This window comes from Marmota monax, unplaced genomic scaffold (genome assembly GCF_021218885.2).
Source record: "Marmota monax isolate L192 unplaced genomic scaffold, Marmota_monax_Labrador192_F-V1.1 WCK01_AAM20220418_F8-fsc00090, whole genome shotgun sequence".
NCBI classification, from domain to species: domain Eukaryota; kingdom Metazoa; phylum Chordata; class Mammalia; order Rodentia; family Sciuridae; genus Marmota; species Marmota monax.
Genome location: NW_026695219.1, coordinates 2,664,181 through 2,691,140, shown reverse-complemented (window position 1 = coordinate 2,691,140; position 26,960 = coordinate 2,664,181). Strand labels below are relative to the sequence as shown.

At 34.2% G+C, this 26,960-nt stretch overlaps 1 protein-coding gene across 4 annotated transcripts in view; it reads left to right on the top strand.

Annotated features, from left to right (window-relative positions):
* Window positions 1-26,960, top strand: part of Rgs7 (regulator of G protein signaling 7) — a 490,322-nt gene that overhangs the window by 364,811 nt on the left and 98,551 nt on the right. For all 4 annotated transcript variants that reach the window (XM_046432465.2, XM_058575197.1, XM_046432467.2 and 1 more), the window contains exons 5-6: window positions 2,446-2,552; window positions 7,507-7,558. In XM_046432465.2, the coding sequence (XP_046288421.1) occupies window positions 2,446-2,552; window positions 7,507-7,558 (159 nt within the window). The remainder of the gene's footprint in view (window positions 1-2,445; window positions 2,553-7,506; window positions 7,559-26,960) is intronic.

Sequence of the window (26,960 nt, the reverse complement as noted above, 5' to 3'; positions counted from 1 at the left end):
CACTCTTTATCTTTTCAGTCACCAAGGATTTATTAAGTCCTACTAATAGGCCTTAATGGCACTGCTACATGAAGAAGAACTACAAGCATAAACCTTGTCCCTACGAATGTCTGATCTGTAACAGAGTTAGTATCTAAGGAGAAGCAGGGTGCTAAGAACATTCTGATGCTCATTAGCTTGTCATTTTCTTTTCTGAAGCCTTCTTATATTTACTTTCATTATATTTTTCTGATTCTCATTAACACTTTAACACCAAACTTGTTCTGCTGTTTCTGTGTTTTATCTTTAAGTCCCATTTTTCCCTATAGTTAGACTTCAGAAACTCTTGACAGTGTTTCTAGGCAACTGAGTTTCCCTTTCTTTTATCTGTACTCTGCAACCTTCCTTATGTGTCATAACTTAATTTCTTTTTGGAAAGTATGCTAAGACTATTTTCCAAGGCCACAGACTCTGGGACTAAATTCACAAATATGACTTTAATAAGACAAGTGAGCCACCTGAATTTGAAATCCTACAACGGATGTTATATGTTGCTTTGCCCTTCCTTGACAGGGTAGTCTAGGAATTCATAACTTGACCAAAGCTGTAAGCACCTGTCTATTGTTATGGCCCAGCTGCCCTTATAGAGACTCTTACCATTTTAATTGTATGGATATTTAAAAAATGAGGTGAATGTAGAAATAAATAGCATTTGGAACTGTCAGCTTCTCTTAGTCATCTTAGAAGAGGGCAATTTCTGGAAGTGGATTGCCTTAAATTACTTTGGAATTTAAAAAATTATAAAAATTAGTGAGTGTATAAATAATGAAACACAATAGCTACAATACATTTGATTACTATGGCATACAAGGCATTTTTCAACTTTATTACATATGTTCTTATGTATTTTTCATGCCAATATGGCAAGATGTGTTTATTACCTTTATTAATAGGTGGGGAAGGCACAGGAAATTTAAATAACAAGAGACATTGGGATCTCCAATTGTTTTGCTCTTCCTACAACATCACACTAGCTCCAGAGTTTTAATAAGTATGTAGGTATGCTGGAGAAAGCAGCACATGCTTTGAAAAGACTTTGACTTTAGATTGAAAGGATATAGCAATTATATATAGATATAGATATGTGTCTGTTTGTGGAAAAGAACATTCTATGCAAGAAGGTATTTAATTGGGGGTGTAGAGAAGAAGAGGGGGTCATTTAATAACAATCTTCCAGGGATATAGCAAAGAGAAAGATTAAATAGTTATTCTTTATTATCATCAGGAACAAGGCATTAAAAGGATGGAGGTAGAAGAAGCTGTCAATTAAAATGTTTGCAATGTGTTATACACCCATTACAAGGAGCACCACAATATCTAATGACAGATAAAAATTTAAGTTAATTAATTATTAACCAATATAAATGTAACAGGGAAGGAGAGAGGGAATGTCTGTGGGTTCAGTTCCCATTTTAAATAAAATCATTTTAGCTATTATATAAGAAACAAAAACAAATCTATAAATAAATTGTATATAAACATATGTAAATAAATGATTCTAAATTTGGTATTTTCTGTATATATATATATATATATATATATATTTATATATATATTTACTTATATATATATTTATATATATATATAATTATATATATATAATTTTGTACTAGAAAACTATTTTTCACAATTCCATATTTTCTAGATCTCAAGCTAACAAATACAAATATGTTGTCCCTGCTTAAATGCAACAATAACTCTATTGACCAAATGTTATTAACCCTTTTGTTGGAAAAATGGTTCATCTATATAAAACATCTGTATTACAGCATTATGTTCTGAAATTGTCAAATAACTGTCTTCCTAAGTCCATATCTAGGATAGAATAGTGGAAGCTATACTGGGCAATCCAAGAACTCTATTGCCTTAGTAGTGCAGCATAAATGGTCTTAGATGCCTTAACATTACCTTTTAGCATCAAGTAATAGTGAACCCTGTCATTAGAGAAACTGGTGATAGCATTAGATATCTATTAAATAAGCAGGGGAGTGATGCAAGTAGAAACATTTAAAAGTATAAATTACTATATAAATGCCAAATAGAATTGTTTGTGGGAGAATATTAACACACATACCTTCTATGAAGAAGCTAGATTCCAAAGACTCAGAAGAAATCTCTTGTGTCATTGTTCCATAACTTTATTTTTCCCTGAATGGGTAGTCATGGAATGAGGCTGGTTACTGTATAATCACTCACTAATAGAAATCAGAACCAAGTTAGTATCCTGTGTGAAAGAACTGAAAAATAAGTTCAAACAAAGCCAGCTTCCAGATGCCAAGAATTTGAATGCACAAATGTGCTCAAGGAGAAGCAAACAAAATGTTACACACTTCGGAATGAATGATTAAAAAAAAAAGTTTTTCAAAGTTTTATGTGTTCTTGTTTTGTGTTGCTTTCCTAAAACAGTGGAGGCGCTCCATTTGGGAACATTAATGGCTGCCCATGGATACTTCTTTCCAATCTCAGATCATGTACTCACGCTCAAGGATGATGGCACCTTTTACCGGTTTCAAGTAAGTTGAAATGAAAATGTTCTTCTTTTTTTTTTTTTTTTTTTGAGAGAGAGAGAATCTTAATATTTATTTTTTTTTTAGTTTCCGGCGGACACAACATCTTTGTTTGTATGCGGTGCTGAAGATCGATCCTGGGTCTCACGCATGCCAGGCGAGCGCAGCTACCGCTTGAGCCACATCCCCAGCCCCTGAAAACGTTCTTTTACTTTAAACTAGAACCTGGCATTTTGTTTGTTACTCTTTTTTTCTTAAACAGAACTTTTGAGAACTATGCCTTATTTTTCCTTGACTTAGGCTTTTCAGAAACTAAAGTTAAGACATAAAAAACAGAGAAGATGGGAAAATGCTTAGTCCAGATAATTTGTGAAAGTGAAACTATGTAATGATTGAAGTCATATTTTAATGTAAACTTAAGGAAAATTACAAAATTACTTAATGGAATCCTGGAAGATTTTGTTCCTGCAATGCATCTAACTAGTAGGGACCAAGCTGAGAAATGAAACTAAATTTATCATACCCTGGCCACTGCCTGCGATCCAGAACTACCTTTCAGTCCAAGTAAGCTCTTAAGGGAATGCTTTAAGCTCCCAGATAGAATTTAACTATTTATACAAGCACAGGACTTGTTCATGTCTGAGATTTTTTACAAGTCTGTGAAGACTAACTTGCATAAACTCCACCCAAGACAGGAAGATACCTTAGATAATGTGCAAACTGGTGAGTCACTCTGGCTCAGTTCCAAATGACACAGACACAGTTATTCTTTTGAGAAATGGTTGAAGACTCATTTCCATGATTATGCATGCAGCCGACACTTGGTTCACAATGACATAACACAGGTGTACTCTGTATTTCATTAGAAATAATGGTTAATTCATAACTGATGAGTAGATTCCAGCCTATAAAATTAAAGTGTATACAATGCCAGAGTTCACTCTCTAGCTTATTGGCTGAGGTTATTTTCTGAAGAGTTCTCCTGATTGTTCAACTTTTAGAGATTGCAACATTTTCCCCACTTGTTTTGAAAATTATTAGATGCTCTTTGTCTGAAAAATTGAAGAATAGCAATTTGATTGGCTAAACCTTGTTTGGAAAAACAGAGAAAAAAGAGCAAATATGCTTAAAAATTATTTTCAAGTATCTGGGCTGGAGTTGTAGCTCAGTGGTAGAGTGTTTGCCTAACATGTGTGAGATATTGGGTTTGATCCTCAGCACCACATAAAATAAATAAATAAAATAAAGGTATCATGTCCATTTACAACTAAAAAAAATTTTAAAAATTATTTTCAAAGATCATTGGCTTCCTAAAACTCTCTCACTGCTATTTCTTTTTTTTTTTAGAGAGAGAGAGAGAGAGAGAGAGAGATTTTAATATTTATTTTTTAGTTTTCGGCAGACACAACATCTTTGTTTGTATGTGGTGCTGAGGATCGAACCCGGGCTGCACTGCCAGGCGAGCGCGCTACTGCTTGAGCCACATCCCCAGCCCTCACTGCTATTTCTTTAAGACTATTTTATCTCAATGCAAATAAGCATAGAGTGTTTTTGCATTAATTGCTGGAAAGCAATCTCCTGAAACTCTCATACTAATCTTAATAGTCGAGCACTTTATAGCAGCAATTTTTTGTAATTTAAAAATTTAAATTACAAAAATAATAGTTGTAAAATAATAGTTTTTATATGGCTAAACTTTAATGGTAGCTTAAAACAACCTATTGTTAAGGTAACTTGTGGTCTTATGGGTTTACATTTTAATACATAGGAAATATTATTGATTAGCACATACATTGCTTATATGTGACTATTACTTCTTGATTTTTAAAAGTCTCTTTCTATTGCAGAATTAAACATTTCCCAAATGATCTTATTGTTATATAGAATTTTCATATACAAATTGGAAATAAACTTTGGTTTATGTTTGCAAAAGTTAAAACTTTTTATTCATCTTCAAAATCAGTATTAATGGTAAAATTATCTATATGTCAAAAAAACTATCTATAGGGAAAACAGAATATATTCTATCCCTTGAGAATTATCTAATTCAAGAATTTTCTATGAAACAAACTAGGTCAGACAGAACCCAACATTAGTGATGATGGGTTGAATTAGCGATAACATGAGATTTTTATCTCTACTGTTGTCATTCCAGACTGAAATTAGTAGGCAGACAAGGTTTAAAGGTCTTAGTCATGCTCATGAGTCAAAAATGAGCAAAGCTTGGAAGGCACCATGTACATTCAGGAAAAAAAGATATTTTAAAGAATTTTTCAAATATAGCAACAGAATAGGTGCAAACAGCATATTAATTTAATGACTACAAGGTATAGTATAGGGTTATAACATTCAACGGACTGATGAATATATGAAATATGTGTGTGTATATATATATATATATATATATATATATATATATATATATATATGTACATACACATCTGTAGTAGTATCTAAATATGATAGATACTATTTACTATTTATAGATACTATTTATAAATGATTAATGAAGCATAGAATCCTAAAACCAAAATTTTAAAAAATCAAAACCAGAAACTCAGGGTTAATTGAATTGTTCTTGTAATATCTATCAAGGCATTAATCAATCTATATTTGGAGAGCTCTAATAATAGAAAACACATTATTGGTCAAAGTATTCACTTTCCTTTTTATGTTGGTTCCAAGCAACAGGAAGGTCTTTATTACATTGAATTGAAATTCAGGTCCTCAAAAGGATTTTAAAATTCATGAATTAAAATGGAAAACGTTAGGATGCCATGTTTGCTATTCATCCAGTGAATGATGGATAGTGCAACCATCACTTAAAATCCAAAGAGCTTCTAGGGCATAAGTTCAAGAGAAACAAAACTCTTTTAATTTCATTGGCATGCCACAGTATATTTGTCTCAAATTTTCAGTGCATGTTTTAATCAGATGTAAACTTACAATTATCTAATCATCCTCTATTTGCTAATGGGAACTGAGATCTGACATGATTCTCCAGGCAGGTCTCTGTTATAACTCTCATCACCTTTAGTGGATGTGCCACAGTTAAGCAATGACTGAACAATATTAGATGAGTTTTTGATAGATAAGGAAACCAACAGTGAAAAACACACTCTTGCATTAAAATTTCCTAAAGTGTAGTAGTACTATGAAAATAGGTTTTTAAATTTCAATGACCTAAAAGGTCTTATTTTTCTCAAATACTATCCATCAGTAGAAATCATAACATTGTTTTTCCTAGGAAAAATCCTCCAGTGTTATAAATATTGGCTTTGTGACATTTCCATGTAATATCACAAGACAAAATTCTTTATCTTTTATTTTCACAGCAATGAAATTTTCAATAAAGTAAATGACAATAGAGTTAAGAATAGATGAAAACATTCCTTTCATTTTGAGGGGAAAAATGTATGTCTGACCAGTCTGACTAGGATAGATATTTTACATTTAGTTAGATTTGTATGCATGGACATGTGCATACACACACACACATACACACACACACACAATGAAATATAAAAAGATTAACGCACTTCATATGAAATATCTCAAAAGCCAGCATCCTAAATGAAAGCATGCTTTTAGTTAGTTTATTTTTCTATGATGCTCTCCTAGAATACTGATCCAATTTTTTTTAAGAAATCAAATCTTTCGGAACTCTACTTCCCACAGAGGCAAGTGGAATTGGGGGTGATGAGCATGTTTCATATAAGTCTTAATAGCCCCTTTATTTTGTGGTTCACTTTTTTTCTTCTAAATCCCAGATGTGATTTCATTCATACCTGCACAAAACTACTATTAGCTTTTTTTAAAAAAATTATACTGTAGTAATTCCCAAGAAAGAGTAGAGTTTAAGTCAAAATCCCCTGGTGTTCTCATTCAGTTTGCAAAGACTTCCTCTCCCAGAAAATCAAACAGTTCTCCTCAACTATTCTTTCTAGAGAATCATTCTTTTACAGATAGAATGGTCAGATAATCAGAGATTTCCCAAAATGTGCTCACTGTGCATGGCTTGTCAACATACTTAATTAATAAGTGCAGTGAACTCCACAAAGCTGATGTCTGTAATCACTGTTCTATTCAGTCCTGAGGCATCATCATTCCAGGAAATAGGGTGAGAGAAGCAGACAAGTGGTCATCATGCCTTCTTATGATGTGTAGGAGCAGTGAGCCAGGATAAAGAGTTCTTTTAAAAAATATAAAATGTTAATGTTAGTGATAATAATAGTTTTTCTTGATCAAACATTGTCTTTATAATTTAGTCAATCAGTTCCTAGAATTTTACAGAATCAGAATTCTGCCTATTGTTCATCACATCAGTCAAATAAGACATTATTATTTTGATAATGATCTCTGGCTTGTTTAGTTTAAAACTTTAGAGCAATAAATGTCCTTATGAAAGGAATATTTGAAGAGTGAAAGTAAAACGCTGTTTCAATCTAGTTGGATAGCATTGAGATCTGCATTATATAATTAATAGAGCCAGGAACATGATTGCCAGACCTCAGGGGAAGATTTTTGTCAATTGAGCTTTTTGGATCCATCAAAGGCAATGTTGAGATACATGATAGATAGAAAACAATTGGTTATTTTTAGACAATTTTCATCACAAGTCTTGCTAAGTATAATACTCTACTTTCAGTCCTCCCTGTGGATGAAAACTTTTTTGTTTAAATGTTGCAATCAGAACTTTTATGTCCATTGGCTAGAATTGCAGCAGTGTATAGCATTTAAATGCCTGCTGGTACAGCATATATTTAAAGGTTGAGCCATTGGTCAGAAAATAAATGCAGATGCAAAATCTTACAATGTCTCTCTTGGAAATTGTTCTGAGTTATAAAACATATTAACAAACTGTTCTAGATAATTGTTGACGATGAATACAGCTAATAAATCAGAAACACACCAAATTTTTATTTGTCTAACCTGACTTTCACTTCTCTTTGTTCCACAGACACCCTATTTTTGGCCATCAAATTGTTGGGAGCCAGAAAATACAGACTATGGTTAGTGCAATATCTCATCATTTTATTATTGATTGTCAGTATGTCTGGATTAATGTGTACTTGCATTTTATTGCATGAAAGGGAAACCATAATTCTTAGTTGGGGATTAATATCTCTAACATTAAATTTACCAATGGTCTTGTTTGGAAAGTCATCAAACCTAGTGGTAACTTTTTCCATGTTATACTGCTCTTTGCAACTGTAGAGAAAATTCTAAATCGATTAAACAGTTATAAACAAGTTTAAAAAGGTTATTATTATTTTTTCATGGTACCCTGGATTATTAGAAAGAGCAACAAAAGATCTTAAAGAGCAAGAGCTCTATTTCAGATCTTCCAGTTTACTGTATGGTTTTTGGCAAGTTCTTTGACTTCTCTAGACTCTACTTTTCTGACTAATACAGGAGGCATTTAGTTGTTGTTGTTACCAGGGATTGAACTCAGAGGCATTCAACTACTGAGCCATATCCCCAGCCCTATTTTTATATTTTATTTAGAGACAGAGCCTCACGGAGTTGCTTAGCGTCTCTCTTTTTTTTGAGGCCAGCTTTGAACTCACAGTTCTCCTGCCTCAGCCTCCCAAGCTGCTGGCATTATAAGCATATGCCACTGCACCTGGAAAGCCATCTTATAATTCTATAAACAAAAGGGTTTATTAAATATGAAGAGGCCAATTGCAAGCAAAATAAAGTCAATCACAATTTTAATCCTAATAAATCACATTCAGTGAATTTAGCACAAATTTGATATAACAACCATGATTTCAATTAAACACAAGAAAAAAGTTAAGTACTAAAAATGAATACTACTAAGTATTCACTCTCTTACATCTTCCTAAAAGCAACAGTTTTCAAAAACAAGATTGGATTTTTTTAGTGTCATTTCTACAAATACTTATGGAGAATTATTCCTATGCCAATTGCTGCAGTAGGTGCTAGAATAACAAAGGTGACTGACTTCTTCTGTAGCATTGGGTAGCTCATAGGCTAGAAGAGAAAGCTGAAAAGAAGTCACCATTGAGTGCCAAGGGAATACAGCAGTGTTATGAGCAACTAATGTGGAAATTTAAAAGAAGGAGAAGTTGACTTTACTTGTGGGAAGTGGGATGGTTTTGGGATGGTTTCATACAAGAACTGGAAACATTTCATCTGAATTTTAAAGGAGAAGGGGCTTTGTCAGGCATAGAGGCAAGAAAAGCCTTTGAGGGAAAGAGTCTAACATGATATGCAAAGGCAGTGAGAGCTTTCACAGCAACTTGGCTTTCTTTGATACTGCTGCCGGAGCAATGTCTTTGGAAGAAAAAGCCTAGGAAAAGCCATGGAGGACCAATGGAGCTGTCCTTCACTTTTAACATTGCCCAAAACGTAATTTAATGGTTCATCCAAGAGTGGTCAGTTGCTAGTTAAAGGAGTCAAACTAACATATCTCACAGAAAAAATCTAAAATTTAATATTAAAGAGACTAGATGATTCCTTTCCAGTAGTGGAAATGCCAGTTTCTTCATGCAGTAGGAACCTGCTGCATGCACTACAATGCTATTCCTCAGTGCACGATGTTGACTTTCTAATGCTGATGGAATAATTCAAGCTAGTATGCCTCAGTAAACTTGGCATTGTTCTTCTCACATACTCAATAAATCAAAATTAACACTGCCTCTGCTTATTCTCAGTGCTTCTCTATCCATATTTTGTGGTTTTCATAAATGTGTTACCTCGATCACAATTAAAGCTCATGTTTTATGACTTCACGTAGATTGATGTTTCCATGGTAAGCCTGAGGAAATGTCACGGCCTACACAGCACATCATTTATAGAAAATCCCTCAAAGTGGGTCATCCAACATGATTAATGTCATTCAGCTTCACACTAATTTATTGATGCCCACTTCAGAGGTATTCATCTTCTAAACTTTTTCCTAAAATCTAAAATGCCTGCTTGTTAACTAACTGCAGACATAGTCTTTAATTATTGTATTTGTTTACCCACCAAATGTAGTTTTGTTTGTATGTAGCTTGTTTGAATTATATACAAGCAAAGAAAAAAATATTCAATATGTTTATGTGGCAGGGTGGGGACGATGAAGAGACAGAATTGAGGATGATTCAGATACTGTAACTCTCCTTCAAGCAATGCTGTTTCATCTTCTGTGATTTTTCTTTTTTAGGTGCAAATGAATTATAGCAGCAATTTGAGTTATCCAACATGTAAAGTCCTACTTCCATTTGTTTAAAATACACTGTTATAAAAGCTGCACCCTTCTTTTAAGATGATATTGAAACCATGATGTACTTAGGCTGGTGCAAGTACAATGCATGGTGACTACTTCGACTGCAATTTCTAAGACAACTTTTGAGCAAAGAGACTTTTATTGCATAAAACAGGGTTAAAAAAACAATTTATCTCACTATATTAGCATTACAACTTATTTTTCTATCACTGATTTGAATTTACTGTGTAGGTTCTGCAGAACATAAAACCTCTATACATCAGTTTATAAGGAAAAATACTTTTCCATGGTTACCTTGGTCTTATAGAGAAACAGAATGTATTTATTATGACTAAGATAAGATGAATCAATATACAGGGTCTACATTTCTACGAACCCCACTTTTTGAAATCAAGTTGGTGCTGGGGTGTAGTTCAATGGTAAAACACTTACCATGTGCTAGGTAAGGTAGATTTGATCCTTAGCACTAGGGGAGGAAGAAGACTAAGAATACTGTTGAAAATCAGATTCGATAAGATATCTGATATTTTTCACACAAGTACAAAAAAATTTATTCCAAAATGGAATTCCCCAGGTATATTTGCATATAGCACACAAAAAAATATACAAAAAAAAAAATACTCAACGTCTTTAGCAATCAGGGAAATACAAATCAAAACTACACTGACATTTCATCTCACTCCAGTTAGAATGGCAGTCCTCAAGAAGAAAAATGATAAATGCTGGTGAGGATGCAGGAAAAAGGAACCCTGGCACACCGTTAGTGGGATTGTAAATTAGTACAACCACTGTAGTAATCAGTATGAAATTAAATGTCCTCAAAAGACTAGGAATGGAACTAAAATATGATCCAGCCATATCACTCTTTAGTATTTATCCAAAAGAATTAAAGTCAGCATATTAAGTGATACATGTATACCCATGTTTATAGCAGCACAATTCACAATAACCAAGGTATGGGAGCAGCCTAGGTGTCCCTCAACAGATTAAGAGATAAATAAAATGTGGTATATGTACCTAGTGGGGGCTTATTCAGCCATCAAGAAGAAATAAATTATATCATTTACAGTGAAATGGTTGGAACTAGAGAACATCATGTTAAGCAAAATAAGCCAGACTCAGAAAGTCAAAGAGGTTGTATGTATATTTTTTTCTCACATGGGGAAGGTAGAGAGAAAAAACAGGAAAAAGGGATCTCATGAAAATAGAAGGGAGACCAGTAAGGCAAGGGAGGGGATGAAGGAACTTAGGAAGAAAGAGCAAAAGGAGGTACTGGAGAATGAAATTGACTCAATTATGTAAACATGTATGTACAAATATGTCACAATGAATTCCACTATTACATATAATTATTGTGCACCAGTAAAACGTTTTTTAAGAACTCAAAGAACGATGTGGCACAAACTTCTATTGAGGGCCAGAGGCCAAGGCACAAGACAGCTCAAGAGAATTTTGGTGAGAGTTAGAGATAGTATCAATGGTAGCTAACTGAAGCGGAAGCTAGAGACAGGGTTTTTTTGTCACTGGTATCTCTGGACACGCATGTTGCTCATTGAGTGTCCTGGAATTGAACACACATCTAACAACATCTTTAGACTGGCTTGAATAGTTAATGTCAGAATAGAATTTAAACCCCGAGAGATTAAATTACCTGTAAAGATAAGAGCCCCTCTATTGTTTGATTCACCTCACTTATCCTAACCAAACCCCAACCCTCTATGTATTTAAAATTTTGACATTTTATTCATCATAAGTTTTTTTAAACTATATTTTTTCAAATATTGTTTATCTTGATTACACCTTAAAACTTTGTACCTGAAGTGTCTGTCCTGCTCCGAGTGAAAGTGCAACTGATGTCACATTTGGTTCTTAGGTAACCAAAGTGTGAAAACCAGATGAATGAAGACAATTGGAAGGACCTAGAAATATTTACCCAGGAGGGTGTGGGAGGCATATTTAGAATGGAAGGTCTGTGGTGGAATTTCCTGGTGTGTTTACTGAAACCAACACATGACAATTGCAGAAAGTAGCATTTTTTTTCTCAGTATAAAGACCTTCCAACCATGAAAATTGTTCAGAACTTTGCATTATCTTGAAGAGTAATGATCTGTATCTTAGTAAATATTCAGCCAAAGGCCTTTCTTTTCTCCAGGATTTTTGTGGAGGTTTTCAGACCTATAAGAGAGAGATGCTCAGGGACCTACAAAACTAGATAGGACTGAGCACTACTTAAGGATATTGAGAGTTAATATAGTTTTTCATAGATGGCAATGAGGCTATCAAAAGCACAGTATTCTAGTTGGATAACCACAGTAATTATATATAGTAGTACTCCTATGAACTGTAATATTGGAAAACTGAGAATTCACCATGTGGAGAAAATTTTTAAAAAATCATTTTTTTAAAAGTGGATATTATTTATTTCTTGACCAAAACCAGAGCAGTGATTTTATATTTATTTCTGGCATGAACAAAAACTGATTATTATTTGATTCCCATTGGCACTTGATTTACACAGTTACTTATTTTAGGAATTTCATTGAAGCCTTTACAGTCCTATATTATGGTCCTCTATAGAACTTTCCAAGTTTTTATCTTTGGCTTTTAATATCTATTTTTGCCAGCTGTTCATGGTTTCTAAAATCATGTTCCAGGGAGCAGATTTTTAAACCTAATCGACTTCATTTTTAAAGAAGTTTAAGGTTTATAGAAAAATTGAGCAGACTATACAGAGTTCATATATACCACCTCAATACCAACCATACTTTTCCCTATACATAACATCTTACATTAGTATGGTACATTTATTATAATTAATGAGTCAATATTGATACATGAATTATTAACTGAAGCCCATAATTCACATTAGAATTCAGTCTTTGTGTTGTACATCCTAGGAGCTTTCACAAGTGTATGGTAACATTTATCTACCATTATAGTCTCACACAGAAGAATTTCACTGTCTTAAAAGTCCTCTGTTCTACTTATGCTTCCCTACACCCACCTCAACTTCTGGTAACCACTGTTTTTTTGTTGTTGTTGTATGTTTTTTTAACTTGGTCCATAATTTCACCTTTCCCAGTGTGTCATATAGTTGGAATCATACAGTATAGAGCCTTTCCAGACTGGCTTCTTTCTTTGAAAAAATATGCCTTTTAATCCCTCCATGTCTTTGCATAGTCAGAGAGTCTGTTGCTTTCTTACCATGGGATAATATTCCACTGGTATGAATGGACCATAGTTTATCCAGTCATACTTTGAAATACATGTAGATTGACTCTGCATATGGCAATGATGAAGGAAGCTTCCATAAACATTCATTAATAGGTCTCTTTGAGGACCTAAGTTTTCAACTCATTTGAGAAAACACCTAGGAGAGTGGATTGCATGGAAAAGTGTGGTTAGCTTTACAGAAAACAATGAAAAGTCTTCAAAGTAGTTGTACCATTTTGCATTCCCATCAGCCACGAATGAGAGCTCCTATTGCTCCACATGTTCATCACATTTAGTGTTTTAAATACTTATAGTATTAGCCATTCTAATAGATGTGTTATCTCATTCACTTAATTTGCAATTTCTTGGTAACATTATGTTGAACATCTTTTCATATGAATATTTACCAAGTGTAACTTCTTTGGTGAGATTTCTGTTGAGACATTTTGCACACTTTTAACTGGGTGGTAGTTGTTTTCTTGTTGAATTCTAAAAGTTTTTTATAACTTAAGAAAACCAGACATTTACCAGATATGTTTTGCAAATATTTTTCCCAGTCTACAGCTTGTCTTTCATGGATGGTCTGTTTCATAAAGTGGAAGTATTAAATTTTAATGAACTTCAGTTTACAATTTTTCTATCATAGATGGTGCTTTTAGTGTTGTATCCAGAAGTCATCACCAAACCCAAGGTTGCCTAGATTTTCTCCTATCTAGTTGGAGAATATCTAGTTCCAGGTCTTTTATAGTTTTACATTTTGACTTTTGGACCTATATATAATTCATTGTAATTTATGAAAGTTGTACAATCTGAGCCTTTGTCACTTTTTTGCTGTGTCTCTGCAGTTTTTCAACATCAGTTTTTAAAAGTGCCATCTTCTTATCATTGAATGTTTTTTGCTACCTTGTGTGGATCTATTTCTAATATTTCTATTCTGTTCCAATGGTTTGTCTAATTTTTCTCTTCTTTTGCCAATAGCACACTATATTGATTATTTTAGATTAACAGTAAGTCTTGAATTTGTTCAGTGTCAATTCTCCAACTTTGTACTTTTTCTTCTGGGCCTTTTATTTTCCATTTAAACATTGGAATCAGATCATTAATACCTATAAAATATCTTGCTTGGATTTTTGTTGGTGCTGCATATAATCTACAGATTATGCTACAAAAAACTGACATTTTAACAATATTTCATTTTCCTATTTATATATTTAGTATGTCTATTTATTTAGATCTTTGAATTCTTGCATCAGAGTTTTATATTTTTATTATTATATCATACTTATTTTAGAATTTGTCTAAACATTTTTATGCTCATGTAAATTAGTTCTGTGTTTTTAATTTTTACATTTCAATTTTTCATGTCACTATATAGAAAAAAACATTGACTTAACGTCCTTTACCACCTTGATGTAATCAAGTTCTAGAGTTTTTCTGGTGTTTATATTGAGAAATACAATATAAATAAATGTTTATATTGAGAAATACAATATTAATAAATGGGTTTTTTTCTTAACAAAGACAGTTTTCTTTCTTCCTTCTCATTCTAAAGACCTTTCATTTATTTTTCTTATCTTCTGTTACCTAGGATTTTAGTACAGTGTTGAATAGTAGTGGTGAGATATGGCATCCTTACATTCTTCCTATCTTAGTGAGAAAACATCAAATTCCTCTGATACTAGCTGTAGACATTTTGAAAATGTTCATTTTAGTCCATTTTCCATCATTATGACCAAAATATTAGAGGAGGAAAAAGTTTACTTGGGGCTCACAGTTTCAGAGGGCTGAATCCACAGATGGCCAACTTCATTGCTCTAGGCTCAAGGTGAAGTGGCACATCATGGGGAAAGGGCCCAGGGGAGGGCAGCTGCTCAGCTCAAAGTGGAGTCAGGAAGATAGGGGGAAGAGGCCACAGGGAAGATGTACCCTTCCATGACATGCCCCCAGAGAATCAGCTCCTCTAGCCACACTTCTCCTGCCTACAGTTACCACCCAGTCATTCAAACTGTGATAGACTGATTAGGTTATAGCTCACAAAATCTAATCATGTTACATCTGAACATTCCTCCATTAACACAGAAACTTTGGAGGGACACCTTATATCTAAATCATAACACTTTTCTTTATCAAACTAAGGAAATTCTTCTGTATTCCTAGTCTGATGAGAGGTTTTATCAGACTGGCTGAATGCTAGATTTTGCCAAATGCCTTCTCTGCGTTTATTAATATGATCATATAAGTTATCTTTAGCTGGTTGATGTGATGGGTTACATTAATTGACTTTCAAATTGTCAACTGGCCTGGCATACCTGGAATAAGTATTTACTTGGTTATTATGTATAATTATGTAAGTATAATATTATGTATATTTTGTATGTTATATGCTAATTTTTGGTGATTTTTACATCTATGTTCATGATATTGATCTTTAGTTTTCCTTTCTTGTAATGTCTTTTCATTATTTTTGTATTAGGATATTACTGCATTAGGAAATGTTCCTTCTGATTATATTTTCTAGGAGATTGCACAGAGTATCATTTCATCCTTAAATATTTAGTAGAATTCACCAGGAAAGCCAGATGAGCTTAGTGCTGTCTACCTTTGTTAAGTTGTTGATTGTTGATTCAATTTCTTTAACAGTTATATACCTATTTAGACTATCTATTTCTCTTTTGTGACTTTTAGTAGATTGTGTCTTTCCCCTAGGATAAATTGGTTTATTTCATCTAAGATAGCAAATTTGTGGGCTAGAGTTGTTTATCATACTCCTTTTATTATTCTTTTAATGTCCATTTGATCATGAGTCCTGAAGTAGAAAGTTAGATTACCAATTTTAGATCTGTTTTCTGACATATGTATTCAAGGCTAAGCACAGCTTTTACTATGTTCACAAATTTGGGTAAATTTTATTTTCATTTTTTTTAAGCTCCAAACACTTTTCAATTTCTTTTGAGACTGCTTCTTTGACCCATATGTTGTTTAGAAGTGTGTTGTTTAATCTATAAGTATTTGGCAAATTTCCAGTTAACTTTCTGTCATTTATTTCTAGTTTAATTCTCTTATAGTCCACAGTCATACTTTGATGATTTCCATTATTTTGCATTTTAAGATGTGTTTTATGATCCAGAATATGACCTATCTTTGTGTATGTCTTGGGAACTTGGGAAGATAATTGCATTCTGCTATTGTTTCATTAAATGTTCTACAAATGTTGATTAGTTCCGGATGACTAATAGTACTACTCAGTTCAACTCTGTCCTGGCTGATTTTTCTGCTTGCTGGATCTGTCAACAACAGATATATGTATGTTGACATCTCCAATGACAGTAGTTATTCATCTCTTTCTCCTTATAGATTGTCAGCTTTTGTCTAAGTATGTTGTTGGGTGTAGTTATGGTTTGGATGTTGAGGTGTCCCAGAAAACTTATGTGTGTTATAATGCAGAAATGTTCCATAGTGAAACAATTAGATTAGGAGAGCCATAATCTAATCAGTGGATTAATCCTTTAATGGAATAATAATTTGAATGGACTGACTGAGTGGTGGGCATGGATGGAGGAGTAGGTCACTGCAGGTGCATCTGTGAGGTTTATGTGTTTTCCCTAGCACTTTTTTTTTCTCTCTCTGCTTCCCAACTGCCATGAGCTGAGAAGATTTCCCAGCTACGCCCTTCCACCATAACATTCTGCCTCCCGTCGGGTCCACAGCACTGGGATGGTTGGACCATGGACTAAACTTGTAAATCTGTGAGCACACACACAAAAAATTTTCCTACTCTAAATTGTTCTTGTCAGGTATTTTGGTCACAGCCATAAAAGCTGACTAGCAAAGGCATACACATTAAAGGATTCTGTGGAGAATTAACACCTTTTCCTACATAATTCTCCTGTTTATCCCTGAAAACTTTAATTTTTCTGAAGTATGCTTTGTCTGAAATTAATTCATCTGCTCAAGGTTTATTTTTATTGCTGTGAACACAACCTTTCTCCCTTCCTTTGCTTTTCACCCGTGTCTTTATATTTAAAATGTGTTTCTTGTAGATAAAATGTTGTTGGTCTTGTTTTATGTCCCCTCTGACACTTTCTGTGTTTTAACTTCTGTGTATGGACCATTCGCATTAAAAGTTATTACTAATAAATTTGTATTAGTCTCTAATGGATTACCCCAAAAGTGTATTTGTATTAATATTTGTAACTATTTTACATTAGTTTCCTTTTGACTTTGACTCTCTCTCTTTACTCCTACCCTTTTTATTCTGCCTATTCTGATTTTTAAATGGACACTTCCTATGATTCTATTTCCCTTTTCTCCTAGTGTATTATTTATGCTTCTTTTGAATTCTTTAAGGTCTCTCTGGATTTTACAGTATACTTATAAAACTAATCCCAGCCTATTTCTAAATAATACACTATACTTCACCTGTAACACGAGTACTTCATAACAGAGTACTCCTAGTTTCTCCCTCCTGCCCCTTATGACTGTTGTCATTTTTTTCATTTAGGCAACCATCACTAAATACATTTTTGCTCTTATCATTTTTGAAAAAAAAACCTTTTATCTGTTAGATCCGAATGAGAAAAGTTTTTTAATTTTTATTTATTTTTTTAGTCATACATGACAGTAGAAATGTAATTTGACATATAATACATACATGGAATGTACATACATCAATCATATTGTCTATTCTATTCTGCTGCCCTTCCTATCCACCCTACTCCTCCCCTCCTCTCCCATTCTTTCTCTCTATCCAATCTAATGTGACACACTTTTTTTTTTCTTTTTCCAGAATGAGAAAAGTTTCAGCTATCAGGGAAATACAGAACAAAACTACCCTGAGAGTTTATCTCACTCCAGTTAGAATGGCAAGCATCAAGAATACCAATACCAACAAATGCTGATGAGGAAGATGGGGAGGAACTCTTATATACTGTTGATGGGAATGTAAATTAGTATATCATCTATAAAAAATCAGTGTGGAAGTTCCTCAAAAAGCTAAAGATAGAATTACATATGATATAGCTATACCACTCCTTGGTATTTATCCAAAAGAATTTAAGTCAGCATACTTTAGAGATTACTTGCATACCCGTGTTTATCGCAGCATAATTCACACCAACCAAGTCATGAAAACAGCTTGGGTGTCCATCAACTGATGAGTGGATAAAGAAAATGTGGAATATATATTTACACAGGAGTTTTATTCAGCCAGAAAAGAATTAAATTGTGTCATTTTAAGGAAAATTTACAGAATTGGAAACTGTAATATGGAGCTCATTAAGTTAGATGCAGAGAGAAAAGTAGGGTGCTTTCTCTCATTATCTGGAAGCTAAAGAGGAAAAATTCAGGACACTGTGAAAGTAGAAGGGACACCATTAGGGTAGAGGAAGGGGACAAAAGGGAGCAAGGAGAGAAAGGTCGGGGAGAAAATGTGGCGTGAAATTATGTTTTGTGTATATATGGGTATGCCTCAATGAAACCCACCTTTCTGTATTATTAATATGCACCAGTGAAACAAAGTCCCCACTTCTCCAAACCACCCTTTTTTCATATTATGACTATGCATTTTGAAATCTTTGATAATGGGGAGGAACTCTTATATACTGTTGGTGGGAATATAAATTAGTATATCATCTATAAAAATTGGATATTATTAGATAAATAATAGAGCTGGTCATTGCAAATTTAAAAGGAATTTTAAAAAGTAAGAAATTTTATGTGTCTTTCATTTATTCTTTCTCTAATAGTCTTTTCTTTATGTAGATCTGAGTTTCATCAATCTATATCATTTATTGTTTTCATTTTCTCTTTTATTCCTGCAGTATAGGTACCCCCTTAACAAATTCCCTCAATTTTGGAATGTCTGAGAAAAATTTTTTTTTTCTTCTCAATTTTTAAAAGATAATTTCACAGAATATAGAGTTCTAGGTTGGTGAGGTTTTTTTTTTTTTCTTTCAACAGTTTACAAACATTACTCCCCTTCTCATGGCTTGCATGAATTCCATTGAGAAGTTCAATGTAATGTGTATACTTTGTTCTCTTTAGGTAAGATCCCTCTTCCACTTGGCTCTTTCAAAGTTATCTCTTTATCTTTTTTGTTTTCCAAATTTGGAGTATGTATGTCTGGTGTAGATGTTTGAACTATTTGTCCTATTTGGTGTTTTCTGTTTCTGTGGTTTTGGTGTATTAGTTTGCTAAGGCTGCCATAACACTATCACAAACTGTGAAGAGAAATTTACTGACTCACAGATAAACAGCAAGCTAGTATTTTTCTGGAGTCTGTAAGTTCAAGAACAATCGATTTGTGGGGTTTTCTTTCTCCTTGGCTTTCAGAAGGCCAGATTCTTCTTGCATCCTTTCATCCTTTCCTCTGAACAGGTGCATACCTGGTGTCATTTTCCTTCTTATAAGGACACCGATTATCAATCATATTAGATGAGGGCCTCACTCTAACTTTAATTGTGTCTTTAATGGCATTATAACCAAGTAGAATTAAATTCTGAAGTTACTGGGAGTTAGGTCTTCAACATATGAATTTAGAGGTAGGGACACAATTTAGCTCATAATAATGTCTCTGTCGTTAATTTGGAGAAATGTTCAGTCAATGTTTCAAATGTTTTTGTTTCTTTCTCTTTGGGGCATTTTCATTACATGTATTTATACCTCTTGTAATTTTCCCACCATTCTTAGGTACTCTGTTACCTGTCTGCCTCTCTCTCCCTCATTCCTTTTTCTCTTTGCATTTTAGTTTTGAAACTTTCTATTGACGTATGTCTAGCCTCCTCCTTTCTTCAATCATGTACTGTCTATCAACTGATATATTGAAAGTATCCTTCATTTTCTGTTACAATAATTTTAATTTTTTTATATTTTCTTTTGATTTTTTTTTCTTAGAGTTTTTATCTCATTTCATTATTCACCTGTTCTTGTGTGTTACTTGTGTTTTTTATGAGAGGCCTTAGTATTTTAGTCATAGTTGTTTTTAGTTCTGTCTCAAAATTCTTCCATGTCTCAGTATGGTTTTCATGTTTTGTTTTGTTTTGTTTTGTTTTTTTACCTGTTCAAACTGCATTTTTTTTCTTTTAGTATGCATTGTAACTTTCTGTTGAAAGTAGGACATGATGTACTGGATAGAAGAAACAAGGTATATAGGGTCATCAGTGTGAAATTTTATACTTTTCCCACTAGCAGTTAACTGTAGCTGTACGTTTCAGATGCTAACATGCCATTGGTGTCCTTGGTTAGCTCCCTTCTCCCCTGTTTTCTTTGGCTTTTCCTAGAAAATTGTCCCTAAATTAGGTCTGGAATGGGTAGTACTGTAAGTTGCATTCATCTATAGAAACTCCAGCAATACATTGGAAGGGTTTGGATGAGGTTGATGTATTGTACAATCTCAGTGTTATAGCTGGAGTCTGACCCTAGCCAGTGACTTTCATATGGGCTTCTTGAGTTTTGGGAATTTTTTTCCCATCTAGGTTCAATAAGAGGATTAGAGAAGACTTTCCCTCCTGTAAGCTCTGATACAGACTCACTCTATAAGGCTCAGTTATAGTTTCCATTGAGGCAGGACTTCTGAAGAACAGTCTGTTCTGGGCATATTTCAAAATGTTGTTTTTTTTCCCTTCCCTTACTGGAAACATGAGAGAATTTTCTCAGATCCTCACTGTGAAAACTTTATGGGCTCTTGGAAATGAAAGTCATCTCCAAGTTGGTAGCCACCCTCCAAAAAAACTGTTCCCTTCCCCACAAAAAAAAAAAAAAGTTTTTAAATGCTCAAATTTGTTCACATTGAGCCTCCAGAAATTAGTCAGTTGAAGTTTTGTATCCCAGCACTGGTTTCCCCAAGGGTTTCTGTTCCTCTAAATGGAGATTTTTTTTTATATGTCTGTCCATTTCTCCAATCATGGGGTCATTGGTTTGTCCCCTGACCGCTAAAGGATCTGAGTGAATGGTTGGGTTTTACTTTGCTCAACTCTTTTTACGTGTGTGTGTGAAGGGTAGTGACCACTTCCTGGTTCCCTATGTGCTACATCAGATATCACCAGAGAGCAGATTCTTGCCAAAGAAAGGACAAACAACGTCCAGCTGAGCAAGTTGTTTGTATTTGTTTTTGTTTTTACTTTTGAAAAATGTTTCATCATGAAATAGTCATCAAGATCTGAATCAAGACCCGAGAGTAATGGGACACTTGAAGTGGGTTGTTTCTCCTCCATGGTTCTCCCTTCCTGCTGAACTTTGGGGAGTGTCTGAAATCTACCCATTCCCATCATGGGAAAACTTTCTTGACAGGTTCATATTTTCCCATTGGTTCCCTGTAGCTTTGAGCTGCTGTTTATCTAAGCAGAATTCTAGGAACTTTACATGTGTTCAATCATAAACCTGAAAAACAAATATTTAGTATATTAAAGTTCTAACATTTTTCCTAAAGTTAACATGATCAATGTATGCTTCTAAATTGTGTTCTAGAAGATCAGAGTTAGATTTAGGAATAAAAATAAAACATTTTGTCTTTCCAGGAAATAATCTCACAACTTGTAGAAATAATGGACTTCCATATCTCTCAATAAAGAGGAAAAGCTTTATTTATTATATTATTTTTCATTACTATAATTATAAAGAATAGCATCAGTATTATAATTTGTTCTGTAAAATACATATTCACCATGAACTAATTTCAGTGAAAATAAACAATAAACTATTTCCTTAAAAATAAAATACACATAATACAAACTCATTATCTATGACATTCATTAGAAGGAATTGTATATGTCATTATTTTTTAAAAAAAACTCAAATATGGCCCCAATTATTCTGCTCCTTCAGTGATTATTTTAAGCTTTTGTCATTTCAAAACACAAAATTTCTGATGAAATATACAGGTCATGAAAGGTTTGGCTTTTATGTTATTTATGCAAAGATTAAAATACTTGATCTCCTCTCTTATTCAAATATTTATGTTAGATATGTACATAAGCATATGCATATAAAATATTTAATGTATATTTGTGTCATGCCTATATGCATATTCACAAATAGCTATACAATGGAAATTTAATTATTCCTAAATATGGTATAAATTAAGACCAGATTGATATGTGTGGAATATATTCCTAGTTCATAATCTCAATCTCTGGAGATGCTCTCTGTTTTACTGAAAATAGGTTAGAAATTAACTGAGTGACCAGTGTACTATGGAGCTACTGAGGTTAATGCCTAATGACCTTGTGTACTATGTGTTCTATGGAGCTACTGAGGTTAATGCCTAATGACCTTGTGTACTATGTGTACTATGGAGCTACTGAGGTTAATGCCTAATGACCTTGGCTAATGGCTTCTGGTTTGGCTTCTTCCTTTCTTTCCTCATGAGTATGCAGTCATGTTTTCTTTTCTATATGTCAGCCTATTAGCAAAGACATGAAAAGATGAAGAGAAAACTATTTGATATTTTATACCAAAAATGGATATTCAGCTCTGTGTCTGTATTATTTTTTACCTTTACAACCTTTTTTTTACTTATAAGCAGGAAAACATATGTCTTTAGTGGAGCCATTTCTCACACATAGTATATATATGTATATTATTTGGGAATTAAAGAGAAGAAAGCTTCAATGAAGGTAGAGAGCTTGGAGTGAATAAGACAACCAATGCATCTGGCATAAATGTTTGACCTCTTGCCCAGGACAGGGAAGAATGTGCAGAAGATTCTTAATAGGCTATACTGTTTGGGTGCTATTTTTCATCTATACTATAATTTAGAGCTGAGTTTCAAGCACTTCTGATTAGGTATATTTATGTAGGGGGAAAGACTATATAGTTCCTTTGTCTGATCTTGACTAAATTGTATGTAGAAAAATAATTTAGTGTTAACAATAAAGAGACATATAGAAGAAATTATGGAATAGCAGTGTGATTATATGAGGAAACAGATACATTGTTTCAGAAAGGGAAGTGTGGATGAATCACATTTGTAATGTATATTTGTTATTTTCTTATGAAATTATTAGAAGCTTATAGTTCAGAAATGTCATTTACTCAAATATGCTTCATTACACTCTGTGGGATTAACCAAACAATTTATAACAAACTAAATCTGTGAGGATTTCAAAATAGTCAGGAACATCAGCCTCTGAAGATCAGGAAATTACTAGAGCCCATGGATCCTGACCTCCTAAGTGCACCTTTGTGACAGTAGCGAGTGCAACATGACAGACTTCTTGGAAACATGCAAGCTAATTTCAGTTCATGCATTCCAATTCTGAGTGTAACCTTTTTGCTTGATTTTCCCATAAAAACTGAAGGAAACCCTGAAGCTTTGAGTCATTTCAGATGCTTCGCAGGCTTGCTTTGAGAATCATGGATTTGGGTTTGTTTGGATTAACAAACTTTTCCATCCTCAATTCCTTGGGTAAACCAAGTATTCCTAGTTTTCTCATGAATTACTGAACCACCTAACCAGGTGCCTTTTTCAAGTTACAAAGGAAGTAATTCTGATGGTTCTAAATGAGGAAGAAGTTATTTTGGCATCTGGATTAGGATGAAAACATTCTGACAGAAGACTTTGAAGATATCAGTGTACAAACTCCCAGTTATGTTAATGTCAACTAAAGAAGTACAGAAGTTTATTAATTTATTTATGTAGGCAAATAACTACAGGAAGCACATTTATCTCAAAGTTTATCAATGAAAATAGCTAATCATGGTTGGCCATGATAAAAACAAAAACTGTTGTCCTTTCTTAGATAGGCTTTTTGAACACTATGTTTGAGCTCAAGTGATTTGCCAAAGAAGTTTTCTTCGATTAAAATCATGCCAAAGAACAAAAGTCACAGATGAGAGTTTATCTTTTCCTTGAGTAAAGAGAGACCAGGGAAACTTTAATATCTCTATCTCTACATTGTCTTAACAGAAGAGAAATTTTATGATTTCATTTCATGTGTGGGCTCTCTCTCATCCAGCGAGGAGGTCCACGGAACAGGGTAGAGGAGACTGTGGCTGCGGAGTCACTAATCAAGACCTCCGGAGACCAAGCAGGAAGCAGGTCTAATTTTATTGTGCAGTTACCATTTATATATACTCAGGCAATAGCTAAGCAGATTACAGGCAGCCACCAGTACAATTTCTGGCCAACTGTCCTTGCAGCAGCCAATCAAGGAGTGAGCTGGGAGCAAGCACAGGGACTGCAACACGTGGCCTCACGCCCAGGGCTGTGCCTACAGGGTAAATAGTTTGCCACTCACACACCTAGCAAGGAGGAGTGGTTTGCCACTCAGATGCCCTTAACATATGCCATGTATGCAGCACTCCATGCACCTGTCCCCACAATTTCACACTAAACAAGAGAGAATCCACTTGAGAATCCCTGGCCAGGTTTTGGTTTTATTTGTTTATTCATTTGTTTCTGTTTTGGAGCAACTGCAGGTACTAAAATTCTCCCTTGCCCAGATGTCAATGTCATGGTTAAACCCTGACTTCCTCCAGCCACAGGAGATAAGAGCTGAAGGGAATCTGAGTGGTCATACAATTCTGCCATCTCAGGTAAAGGTGAGGCAGCTAGCAGAGTGCCAGGGAGCTGCAGCCACACCAAGGCCATGCCTGTCATTGTTGGCCAGGTTTACCATTGAGAAGTTAGATAAGTAGGAAGACATCTGAATCCCTATTTACCTAGGCAATATTTTCTATAACTTATTCTGAAGTGGTTGGAACTTTTCTCAGGTTATTAAGTATACCCAAGGTATTACACTATGGCATTTTCCCTGTATTGTTACAGAACAGATTCTGTCAAGCTGCATTTTATGTGATTAACCTGGGAAATGCTTTCTTGCTAAGTTTGAGGTGTCAGATTCTTGTTAAAGAAGTTTCTCTTTGAGCCAAGAAACATTTTTCTAAGGCAGCCCAGTGTCCTGCTGTTGCTTTCTGGTTTCTTTGTGAAGCTTTGGACAGCTCCCAGCTGTTATAATAGAAGTAATAGTGATAGCACATTGTGCTCCAAAATCACACTGTGCTATTCCTCAAGTTCCAATATTAATGCAATACCTCAGGCTGGAGTCCCTGGAGGGTGAAGCAAAGGGCAAGGTAACAAAGAATTCTTAGATATATCCTGTTTTATACATATTTTGCTAGCTTGGGAAGAACAATATCTCTGTGTAGGTTAAATAAAGACTCTAGAGTTTCTCTGCCTGGGTAACTCTTCTAATTCTCAGTTCAAACCCTCAGATGAAATACTGGGGTTAAGATGTGCCAAGAAGAACTGCTGAAAATGGAAATACCAGGACACTGCTTTGCACTTAGGAAGGTAAATCCTGTCCAAAGATTGGTGCAGCATCCTGAGAAGGCATTTAATGGGATATCTGTGCCAGCTGTCCAAGTACAGGTATCATGAAACTCACGAGGAACTATCAAACCCAATAGATGCCCTCTTTCCAAAGTGAGCAACACAACTTTGGGTGAACTTCATAGAAATGTGCTAATAGATCCCATCTTGTATTTCTATTCCTAAGGCCACTGTATTGAACATATGACCAGAAGGCTCCTCTGATGGAACCTTAATAGCAATATTAGGTAATAGGACCATGCAAAGGGTCAGAAAGAGCCTGGGAAATTAGTATCTCAATATTCAAAACCTCACTTGGCATGTTCACTGATTAATTTGACATCATAATTCTGCAAATACACCTCTACAAATACCTATGGAGCATCTAGAGGTGTGCAAAGCATTGTGCTCATGAGTAGATTGGAGCAAAGGTAAGAGAGATATGATCCCCAGTCCATGTTAACTTATAGTCGAGGAGAGAGAAAAGACAGGGTCCAAAAACAGACTTTACCCTTCAAGATATCTCCAGCCTGACCTTTCATCCCAGAACAGACATCAACTTAGGATGTGAACTTCACACCCCAACACTCCACTGCGTACCTGGAATGCATTGTGTTTTTTCATTCACATCTGCATAGTGCACATGAAGAGTATGAGTTTGGGAATCAAACAAATGGTGCTTCATTTGATGGCTCAACATTTAACAGCTGTGACCTTTTGTAAATGCCTTAACTTCCTTGAGCTTTGGTGCCTGCATCTGTAAAATCAGGTCCCATTTCACACTCAACAAAACATCAATCATGCATGATTACATAATCAATACATCCCTTCCTTTCTCTTTCTGCCCACTCCTCACAGATTGCTGGTTCTTTCTGGTCTTCTTATTCTCTTTATATAAGGTATTTCAAACATTTGTAATAAAGAACTCATTTGTACCATTTTTATTATTTTTGACATATATCATGTTAACAAAGCAGAAAGATAAGAAAATAAGAGTTAATGTGTCAGTTATTGCTGGATTCATGAACATAAGTATTTTTATGGCTTTCTACAAAAATATGGCAAGCACCAATGAACACACAGTACTGTAGCAACAGTCTCAAGTGTATTTTGATTTGCAAATCCTATTACTCCTCTCTTGAATATTTTCATTGGTTTCCTTGGAAACTTTAAATTGATTTAAGGTATACATTCTTAAGTTTTCAAGCTTCATAACCATAGTGATATGGATCATTGTAGTACCTCACAGGCTTTAATTCTCTGCATTCTGAACTTGAAAAATTATTAGCTACTGGTAATCTTTAAATGCAAGCACATTTCAACACTTTAGAATCATTTATGATGTTTGTATATTCAGCAGTGTGTGAAATTAAAATCTGAATTATCTTTTATTCAATATTTTAAAAATATGTTTATATCCAAGTGTCTATGTTATTGTTCTATGTACATTAAGACTAATATCCCACATTATCCAGCCTGGTTGACTAGTGATTGATATTCTGTGTTAGGCAATGAATGTAAGCTTTTCCAAAACTTTTTTGACCAACCTGTAAAGAAAGAACCATTTAACTTATCCATTGAAACAAAATTAGAGAAAAAGTGCTCTCTTAAAGAAGTTTTTCTAAAATTTAAAAGGATTTATTGCTTAAATCCTTTA